This window comes from Pelophylax lessonae (genome assembly GCF_965119305.1).
Source record: "Pelophylax lessonae genome assembly, chromosome: 8".
NCBI classification, from domain to species: Eukaryota; Metazoa; Chordata; class Amphibia; order Anura; family Ranidae; genus Pelophylax; species Pelophylax lessonae.
In genome coordinates, this window is record NC_138775.1 from 179,878,661 (window position 1) to 179,889,740 (window position 11,080).

At 41.3% G+C, this 11,080-nt stretch overlaps 1 protein-coding gene across 1 annotated transcript in view; it reads left to right on the forward strand.

Annotated features, from left to right (window-relative positions):
• Positions 1-10,263, forward strand: part of DBT (dihydrolipoamide branched chain transacylase E2) — a 37,241-nt gene extending 26,978 nt beyond the window's left edge. The window contains exons 7-11 of the mRNA XM_082266464.1: positions 1-166; positions 4,599-4,676; positions 5,229-5,420; positions 5,503-5,574; positions 9,713-10,263. The exon at positions 1-166 is cut by the window's left edge and continues 1 nt beyond it. Coding sequence (XP_082122590.1) covers positions 1-166; positions 4,599-4,676; positions 5,229-5,420; positions 5,503-5,574; positions 9,713-9,880 — 676 coding nt within the window. The 3' untranslated portion in view covers positions 9,881-10,263. The remainder of the gene's footprint in view (positions 167-4,598; positions 4,677-5,228; positions 5,421-5,502; positions 5,575-9,712) is intronic.
• The last annotated feature ends 817 nt before the right edge of the window (positions 10,264-11,080 follow it).

Sequence of the window (11,080 nt, forward strand, 5' to 3'; positions counted from 1 at the left end):
GTTCCATAAAGCCATGGTGAAGACCATGTCTGCAGCATTAAAGATCCCTCATTTTGGGTACTGTGATGAAATTGATATGACCAAACTTGTCCAGCTGAGAGAGGACCTGAAGCCTGCAGCTGAAGAACGAGGAGTCCGTCTGTCATTTATGCCCTTCTTCCTCAAGGTGAGGTTACAGTAGAAGGTAATAATAGTACAAAAATAGCTACAATAAATTCTTTCTGTGTATAAAAATTCAACACTCCCCATTTCTCGATCATTCATCACCAGAGACGCAGCTCCTGCTTCTTATTAACCATTGGGTTATACTGCCCCCCACAGGAGTAGGACACAAGGCAGGAAAAAGCTTGACCTAGGCCTATGGGCAGTCCCAGGGGGTATACACCCACTCTCAGCTATAGGCACCCAGTTTTTCTGCCTAGTCAGGAGTAAGGACCTAGTTCCTTGCTGAGATCTCTGGTCCTGGAATTTTTTTCATTTTAAATTTGAATTATTTTCCTCTTTTTATTATCATATTCCTGTGAAAACTACAATCAAGTTCCGGATTGGACGACGAACTGGATAATATAGATCCTTGGGGTCCCCCAGTCTTGCCAGCGCGCGTGTGCAGACCGCAGCTCCACGCTAGTTCGACCATGACATAGCCCCACTGGACGGGGGTTGGCTTGCGAGGTAAACATCTCGCGAGGACGCATACAAACTGGCTTCGGCTTGAGTCGCAACGTTTCCTTCTGGCCGACAGCCCCCACATTACGATGGAGCGGTGTCCTGTCCAGTGCCATGCCCACCCTGTTCCTGGTGTTGTAGGTAGCTGTCCCCCCACTACCCCTGGAGGGTTTTGGGGTGGATTCAGGCCTCTCCCTGGGATGGTCGGACCCCCGGGTTCCCCTCTGTTCAGCCCCTCTAAATTTTCAGTCACTGCCGGCTGAGGATCCGTGCAATTGCGGCTGGGCCCCCACAAAAATTTAGGTGTGGCTTGTGTCCTGCTGGGCCACATGGCCAGCTTGGCAGCTCCCTTGGACAGGGTGGCACTGTGGGGGTGCTTCATTTGTAATGTCTTGCTGCCATTATTGTGTGGGGCACCTGCCTTGTTTTAGCAAGGGTTCCCTGTCTGTGCGTCTGGGTCATGGCGAGCGGCCCTCTTTGAGGGGGGCTATGTTCTATTATGTCCTCCTATGGAGGGCTCAGGGAGTGACCCCCTTTTTTTTGGGGGGGTCCAATGGGTGGTCCATTTGTGGACCCTTGGCCAGCGTCCCCTTTGCAGGATCGCAGTCGGCGTCCTCCCCTGATTGTTTTCGGGGTGAGCTCAGTATATAGCGACACTACTGGGCCTGCACCCTAGTGCTCAGTTAGTGAGGATGATTCCTCTGCTCCTCTAGCCCCCTTTAAATAGGCGCTGGTGGATGCAGTGTTTGTGTAAGTGCGTGAAACTTGAAAAATGGAAGTTGGGGCTGATGCCACGTCGGAAGCACTAGTTCCTTTTTGCACCCACAGGCCCTCCAAAGCGGCGAGGGCGTTCCCCTTTCCGCTTACCTTGACAACATTGTCACAAACAGTGGGGTTGTCCAAAATGCAGTGGTTGCTAAGCTTTTTTTGCTTGCGGTATCCTTATGAAGATTTACTGTGTAAATGGTGGATGGTCCAACCTGTAGTGGACCGGTTTACAGGTCAAATTGAATTGCCTTCATCCTGGTTGAGGAGTCCCCGACCTTTACAGGTCCCGCTAATAAAAGGGCGGATGCTCTGGCCTGCCATATGTGCACTGTGGCTGGTTCGGCAATTAGACTGGTAACTACTATTGCCCTGGTGTTGCAAACTCTGACCTAGTGGGCTAAGCTTTTACGCCGGGACCTGGAGGGAAAATAGCTTCGCCCTGTCTTTCCAGAGCTGGTGGACCGGTTGGTCCAGGGGCTTTAATTTTGTCTGGGATGCCTCTTTGGATGCGGCTCCTTTTTTATTTCTAGGCTGTCTATATCATTAGTGGTCCTTCGGCATATTGTCCGGCTGAAATGCTGGTCTGCGGACTAGACTTCTAAGAGGGCCTTATCTGATCTCCCTCTGTTTGGTGCTTCCTTGGATGACATCGTTAAGGGTCTCACGGGGGAAAGAGTACTCTTCTTCTGCAGGCTACCAAGGGCAAGGAGCCCCGTCGTAGACATGGGCCATTCTCTTCGTCTCTCAGGATCTCAAGAATGTCAGGGCCCTCCACCAGAGGTTCCAAGAGGACCTGGTCTGGCAAGCCACGAGTGGGCTCTTCCAGGCCTGCAGACAAGGCTGCCTCTGCATGAAGGGGCGCCCTCACCTGTATCTGGGGTGGGGGGAAGTCTTCTCTGGTTTCTGGATCCATGGACCTCCCTGGTACAGGTCAAGTGGGTCGAAAAAGTTATTCAGTCAGGCTTCAAGATAGAGTTTGGTCTTGTCCTCCGGAAAGGCTTTTTCCCTTCCAACCTGCACTTGTCCCCAGATCACTAACGGGGGTGTATTTGGGGCAATGCAAGACTTGTTATTTCAAGCGGTGATTGTTCCGGTTCCGACTTAGGAACATTTTCAAGGGTTTTTTTAATCAAACCTAGCCCTACAGTCCCAAGGAAGGAAGGCAAGGTATCACCAATTTTGTACCTCAAGGCTCTAACTGCTTTGTCCGAGTACAGAAGTTCCGCATGGAGTCCATTCTTTTTTTTTTCTTCCCCCTCCTATACATGGCTGATTTTCTTGTCTGATAATCCAAAGATGAACCAATTTATGCCTTTTTAAAGTGAATTTGTAAAATCCTAAAACCTGGAGAAGCTCACAATTCTGATGTGGAAGCATCTTGTGGTGCCTGCAAGTACATGTGTTAACCTTTTGAAAGCAATCCTAGTAAAGCCCTTTGCATTCCATGTGCAGACAGCACAATGAACCTGGACTTCTACGTCAGTATTAAACTCACCACTGCTATTCAACAGTTTTATGTCAAATCATCCTCTTACCACCAAGGTTCTGGCACACGACTATTGTTAAAAAAGGGTGAGGAGAACTTGGTGCTGACTTGGACAGAGGTCAGGACCCTACTGTATATATAGCCTGGGCCCTAAATCCAAAGGACTCTGCAGGTACATAGGAGCCGATCCATAATCTATCCTAGGTACTTACTGGTAGCAAAGCCTTACCAGTTCTTAGGACATAACAGGTTTTCATCCTTCATTAGAACACCTTCATAAAAGTGATGTAACTTAAAAGGTATTAAACAAAAAAACAAAACGTTATGTATTGCAGTTTAAAAACCTTAAGTGTTGGCTGAATTTGTTTTCAATTTTAGGCTTTATTTCCTTTATTTTCACCTGGTCATCAGGCCAGTAACACACTTCCTGTCTTAAGGTGTCTTCAATCTGGATAAAGGGGCAATAGAGACACTTGTGGACAGCAACATTGCCCAGCTGGGGAGAGGAAAAAATTCCTTAAAAAAAATAAATAAATAATTCAGCCACCACATCTAATGCTGGCCATAGACTATATGAAAAATTGTCTGAAATTCTGCCATTTGGACAGTTTGCTTGTTTTTTGGCCAGTTAATGGGCACAAATCGGTTATTGGTTGTGACATTTTTGAGCAAAAAAAACAAAGGACAAGTTTGGACATTTTCTGCCAACCAAACGATAAATTGAAATGTTAATGTGTTTCTTTTCCAAACTGTTTGCACTAGGTATATGTGAAAAAAAACAAACAAAAAAGGGATTAATTTATGTCCATTGAACGATTTTTCGGTCATTACATGATGGCGCTATCATTTGCTCTCACGGCCGAGTGTTCGTTTTTCGAAAATTCGTTTAAACGATTTTTCGTATAACGTATGGCCAGCATAAGAATTGTTAAGCTGCAATATAATACAGGTTTATTTTTATGTTGAAGGGATTGAAGGTCAGGGAATGGCATTCAGTCTGTAAGAGCAACAGCGCTGGATCGTAGAGCAGGTGAGTCTTTTTGGGACAGTGCTGATAAGAAGTTGAGTATTGATGCCAGTTTTTTTTGTTTTTTTTTTTTCTTCTGTTAGAAATGCTATTTTGAGAATTAAACGTTATTCAGTAATTACTTGCCCTTGGGACTCAGGTGTGTGAGTGTGTGGGGGGGGGGGGGGTGCTGTCCCTTGTGCGCTGACCCTACCTCCCTGCCCCCTCCTTATCACATTTTTTTTCCATCTTTTTTGCCTAGTCCCCCTCTTTCCTGTACTTCTCCATCAAACTATTCCCATGTTGGAGTCCTTGCCAGTCTATGTCTTCTTATTCTTGTCCACGAACATACACTTGAGTCACTTTTTTTTTTTTGTTTTGTTTCTTACCAAACTTAAGGCATCCCATGTTCTGTCAGGGGCCGTGCTATGAGCAAGTTGGCGCTTCTCTATTTATGTGTGTGTAAAGACTTTTGTCTATATTTTGTTACTGATGGACATGTTCTGACTGCCTTAAAGAGTTATAAAAAATAAAACAGCGTTTTTTTTTTTTTTTCCTGTAGCTGGAGTTGGGCTTTAGAAAACAGGCAGGCTGAAACTCTGTTCTGACATTTGTTATGATATTGCGATTTACTTCATGGTCCAATATTTTTTCCCCTTTTTTTTTTCTCAGGCAGCCAGTCTGGGTTTACTGCAGTATCCAGTACTCAATGCCTCGTTGGATGAAAACTGTCAGAATATCACGTATAAGGTCTGTATTGTCAGAGCTGCAGTGCAGAATTGTACTGTTCATTTAAATATAACCTAAAGGGTCAGCCCACCCTAAAATGATATTTTATATATAATAAATGTTTTTGTTTTGGGGGTAAACAGAATCGGATATAATATTCCAAGAATATTACAAACCTCATATGTGTGCAAGTCATAAAGTGGTATATTTTCATTATAGCTTGAGGAATGTGAGCCAATTTATCAGCTGGAAATGTTTATCCCTTAGAGACTCCCTTGCTATTTTGTCTGGCAAGATTGCCCACTTCAGTCCCTCACTTTCCTGACAAACAGGGAATCTTGCATCTCCTGCTGAAGTCTCTGCAGACCCAGTGTTATACAAATTAAAATTATTTCAGTAAAACCTTCTTGTAATGGATGTTCTTGCAGCTTAAATGCAAAGATCTTTTGCGAATAGGTAACGAAAGCTGCCAAAAAGTGTAATCTCTGTTTCAAGTGGACTGACAATTTTAAGACAAAATGCTTTGCCCTGTATATAAGCATATTTTGACTATTTTCAACATGTCATTTCTAGGCTGCTCACAACATTGGGATTGCTATGGATACACATCAAGGTCTGATTGTCCCAAATGTGAAGAATATACAAGTACGAAGTATATTTGAAATTGCTGCTGAACTCAACCGACTACAGACCCTGGGTGCTTCAGGGCAACTGGGGGCTGCCGAACTGACAGGGGGAACTTTTACACTATCCAACATTGGTTCTGTAAGTGATCATGGCATAGTATGTGCGAGCACTTAAAAAGCCATCTGCATAGTTTACTGACCTCTTCTGTTTTCTATTCTAGATTGGAGGTACCTATGCCAAGCCTGTTATATTGCCTCCAGAAGTCGCGATTGGTGCTATTGGAAAATTGCAGGTTGGTTATTTGTCATAAAATGAAAATGTATTGCCACACAGTACATCCTAGTGTCTGATTGTACCACACTTATACAAGCACTGTTATTGAAGCATTATATACATATCAAAATTAAAGAGAAGTACGAAAGCGCCTGGCCCTTTTTAAAGATATTAAAAACCTGCTGCCCTTTTAATTGTTAAATAACAATAAATAGATAGGTGAATGATAAAAAGGCGCTGGTAATCTTTTAAATGTGACAATCTTAAATGTTAATCAGATAAAATTATTTTAAATAATGTGGTCTTATAAAAGCCTACTAAAATTATTATAACTTGATATAAATACCAGTGGTACGTACATGTAAAATATATAAGAAATCAATATGTAAAGTGCAAGTGATATACAACAAACTGCAAAATAAATAAAGTGCTTCAGTGTGCAACCACGAATATATTAGATATCATAAATAAACGCACAATATATAAATTTAATAAAAGTAGTGACTTATATTTAGGTGCTTAAGTGCTTTTTAAAGTGCCTATAAATAATTCATAGTCCAATCCAATTCATGCAGGGAAAACTGGATACATGTGATGGGGTGTGTCGCTCTTTACTTCTTACCAAATTGAAGCAGGTCGCAAAGATCCCCAACGCCTGCGATCCCTTTATATAGGTGGATCAAACCTTACGAACTCCTCCTTATAAACAGAATATATTGCTCCTTTCTCCTACTTTTCCATTTGTTTAATACTCAAACGGGTGAAGGTAGAGCCCACATATAGGAAGACGCATAAACAGCCAAAATAGTGTAATACTGTTGGTTTAACTCAGATATATAGTGATTACAGATCCTCGCAGAGCTTTTTTCCTGTTACCCATAGCAGCCAATGCGAATTGCCCAGTGCCAGGAGGGCACAACTAAAAGTAAGGAGCCAATTGCTGTAATTACTATATATCTGAATTAAACCAACAGTATTACACTATTTTGGCTGTTTGTGTCTTCCTATATGTGGGCTCTACCTTCACCCGTATGAGTATTGAACAAATGGAAAAGTAGGAGAAAGGAGCAATATATTCTGTTTATAAGGAGTTCGTAAGGTTTGATCCACCTATATAAAGGGATCGCAGGCGTTGGGGGGTCTTTGCGACCTGCTTCAATTTGGTAAGAAGTAAAGAGTGACACACCCCATCACCGAAGCACTCAAGATCCAAGCAATAATATATCCAGTTTTCCCTGCATGAATTGGCTTGGACTATGAATTATTTATAGGCACTTTAAAAAGCACTTAAGCACCTAAATATAAATCACTACTTTTATTAAATTTATATATTGTGCATTTATTTATGATATCTAATATATTCGTGGTTGCACACTGAAGCACTTTATTTTGCACAGTTTGTTGTATATCACTTGCACTTTAAATATTGATTTTTTTATATATTTTACATGTACGTACCACTGGTATTTATATCAAGTTATAATAATTTTAGTAGGCTTTTATAAGACCACATTATTTAAAATAATTTTATCTGATTAACATTAAAGATTGTGACATTTAAAAGATTACCAGCACCTTTTTTATCATTCACCTATCCATTATATACATATACCTTTACATTGCCTGTACATTCTCTTAGCCATGTGAATATGCTTACATTGGAACAATTTTATATTTCATTGTAGGCTTAACTCACAAAGCTAACTCAAAAGGATTAAGATACTTTTTTCAAGTCGTCTTCGAAGGACAGCCCATGAGACCGTGGTCTCCTCCTACCAGGACAGGAAACACGTTAACCCCACCAGATAAAAGGTGGTCCTCTAGTCCTCCCCCTTCAGTATTATTAATTCCTCCAGACAGGGGGTTAACATGTTCCTGCTACCTGGTTCTTTGGGTCTCATGGCCTGTACTATGGAGACTTGGTAGAGCATCCTATGCAGCCTTCTCCTGCCCAGTGCAAAACCTCATACCTGCAGTGTTTGGAGTGGCTCCCTATCTCCTGTCCTGCCCCCATTTCAGGGGAGCAGGAGGGATGGTCTCTGTCCGCCTTACAAGATCAGCTTTTCTCTAGACCAGTAAAAAAACTCTCTCAGTGCAAGCAGTATATTTGAACACGCCTCGATTAAAGAAGCCTTTTCCTAGGAATAGAGTGGAAGTCTCTAGGAGTCCTTTGGGAAATCCCATAAAAAAGTTTCACTTGTATTGACTGCTGCATCACTTCTTTAATGAGGGTATTGGATCCTCTAGCAGCTAAAAGATAAAAGGAACAAGAAGGTGCAGCATTCTAAGTGTATCTATTTATTCATAAAACACATGTATTAAAATTGGATTGCACTCGCAAAGTGTGGAGATTAAGCAATGCATAGTTCTCATCCTCCTCCGGATACACCCGATGACAGTCACGTGGATCCCATGGATGTGTCGGGAACCACTTCCTGCTGTATCCCGGTGGAATGACAAATGGTTAATCTGTGTGGAGTAGCCCTGTAGGTAGGCAGCTATGTAACTCCAAGGATGGAGTAGGCCCAGTGATAGGATGTCCAGATACGTCAGCTTAACCTGCTGGTGTGCAGGAGGAGAGAGCGGTGTGACTAAAAACAGTGGCTGGCCATAACCAGGCTGGAACGCAAGCCGGATAGCAGTGTCCAACCAGTGTCTGGCCGTGATGACGTCACACAATGGGTGGTGAGATGGGGCGGAACATGTTCTGAAGCCTCCTAGCTCCTTCGTCAGACCGAATAAGGGAAACAGGGAAGGCATAACCTTATATATAGAGTGCAGATGGAAGAAGGGGGAGGGGGAAGAACTAATGAAAGCTAGTAGGCTTGGTTCAAGTGGAACTCCACCCTACTTTTATTCTCAAAAGGGAGAATATGTTTATTGGAATATTGGTGGAACTGAAATAAAGTGTATCAATAGAATGAAATGAAAATAAAAATATTTTTTTTTTATCTTTATTTTTATTTCATTCTATTGATTCACTTTCAATTCCACCAATATTCCAATAAACATATTCTCCCTTTTGAGAATAAAAGTAGGGTGGAGTTCCACTATATAATATGTATACTTGCCTAATCTAAGGGTATGCGTCACTTGATCGGCTCTTCAGGGGAGAGGAGGGACAGCAGAAAATGGATTCCCCATAGTAAGTCTATGGGTGATGTCACTGCCCAGGCATTGCATCGATTGTCACTGCTCTCTTTCTCCTGTCCCCTAAAGCCGGCTACTGGGGAGACCATGTGACTAGACCAGAATGCCCTTAGACTAAGTACACACATTTTCTTTATATGGTAGTTGGTATAGGGCAGTGATGGCAAACCTTAGCACCCCAGATGTTTTGGAACTACGTTTCCCATAATGCTCATCTACACTGCAGAGTGCATGAGCATCACAGGAAATGTAGATCCAAAGCATCTGGGATGCCAAGGTTCGCTGTCACTGGTATTGGGGTAAGAATGTGGGTAGGAACAGGTTTAGGCTTAGTTAAGTTTTGACTTGCTTCCACTTTAAGTTCTGATATAGCTTTTCAAATCAGGATCATAAAGTTTAAATTGCTCTAGCTCACGCTAACAGTGAAATCTTGTCACTTAGGCCCCCTTCACACTTGTGCGACCTAAAAGTCGCACGATTTTACCGCAATTGTTTGCCAAGATTTTGACTGGACTTGAAGCAATACCTATGTCTATGGACCTCAAAATGCATCAAAGCTGGACAAAAGTAATGCAGGGACTACTTTGAAGTCGTTGCAACTTGAAGTCGCACAGATATGAACGGTACTCATTGGAAATCATGAAGTATGACTTGTCATGCAACTTTGCAATCCTAAATCCATAGGACAAGTCGCACAAGTGTGAAAGGGGCCTTAATCATACTAGCAATTTTTTACATGTTAGAAACCAGTGGTGTTCAGCTACCATATTTTGAAGAAATGGCAGGCTGTGAGCGTCTTTTCTGAGACAAATCTTTGAGGCTTGAACCGTCTGTTTCTTTATTTACTGCATGTAAATTTAGACATTTACATGTCTCGCATTACATTTGTATGTTGTCCCTGTAACCACAATGACAAAAGGGATTAGTCTTATTGTCACATAATCTGTCATTAAAATATTGCATAACAAACTTTAGTCACTTGCTGTTTGATCTCTCCTGTCATACAGGTAGTTCCACGGTTTGACTCAAGAGGGCAGGTTGTGAAAGCTCACATAATCAACATTAGCTGGTCTGCAGACCACAGGATTATCGATGGAGCAACGATGTCAAGATTCTCTAATCTCTGGAAATCCTACCTAGAGAACCCATCTTCCATGCTCCTGGATCTAAAATGAAATGGATGAAGAAAAGTATTGTATTTTTCTCCAGTAACAGGAACAACACGCTATCTCCACTAAAAAACTCAACATGATTTCCCTTTACTGTGGGAGGCACTTCAGCCTGTCTGTATTGTCCTATGGACAAATGTGGACAATAATGCACAAGTTACAGATCGACTATCCAGTTCAAAGAGATTGCTCTTTTAATACTGTTTAGAATTTTAACTTTTTAGATTCAAATGTCTGGAACTACATTTCAAGGGACTGCCAGCCCATCAATCCATGAATGGTTTTAAGTGGATCCTTGAAACGCATGTATACATTGGCTTTACTAAATAAATTGCATAAGGGAGAGGAAGAATGTATGTTGTTTTTAAATGCCACTCATATTCTGCCTTTCAATCAATGGGAGGATAAGAGAGAGAATTTTGTTGACATTGGCAACAAAACATTTTTTTCCTTTTAAACATTAAAAAAAAATAAAAAAAAATAAGGTTAGCCTGTATAGTATCAAAGTTCCTTTTGTGGTGTCACCTGACAAGTGCTCTCTGCCATAGAAATTGATTTACCATGTTTTTCAAGATTCATGAATATAATTCATAGTATGAACCAACTGTTGTATGCCTGGACCTAATCATAAGCTAAAAATTTGTTGTATTGGCTACTGACTGGTCAATGAATTGAAATTGGGTCTGTCAAGCAAAAAATATTTATGTGACTGTTACACTACATAAGGATCAAATTAAACATATGAATGTGCTGATTAGTGTGTGTTTGCGGTAATTCGAGAAATATGTAAAATGGTTTTAAATGATCATAATGAAGATTTACACTCCATGCCCCCATAATGTTCAGTGTCGCTGTAATAAATAAAATGGGATTGTGCTAAAATACCTATTTGATTTTTTTTTTTATTATTAAACTAGAATAGGACTCCTTGTATTGGATAATCTTAAATTAAATGCATTCTTTGAATTTCAGTTGTTCAGCTTAAAGATATTTTCTATTGAACAAAATTTCCAGTATTAGCCCTGTGGGTAATTACATTTTGATAAAGTTAAAGATGAACTCCAGACACAACTTTAATGCTTCCTCTACGTGACATAAAACCTTTTTTGTTTTCTCTAAATGTGTGTCTGTGACACACATCACAGATTTGACACAGCCTGTGCATAGCACTGAGCTGTGTAAAGCTTCCTGCTATTGGCTTATCAA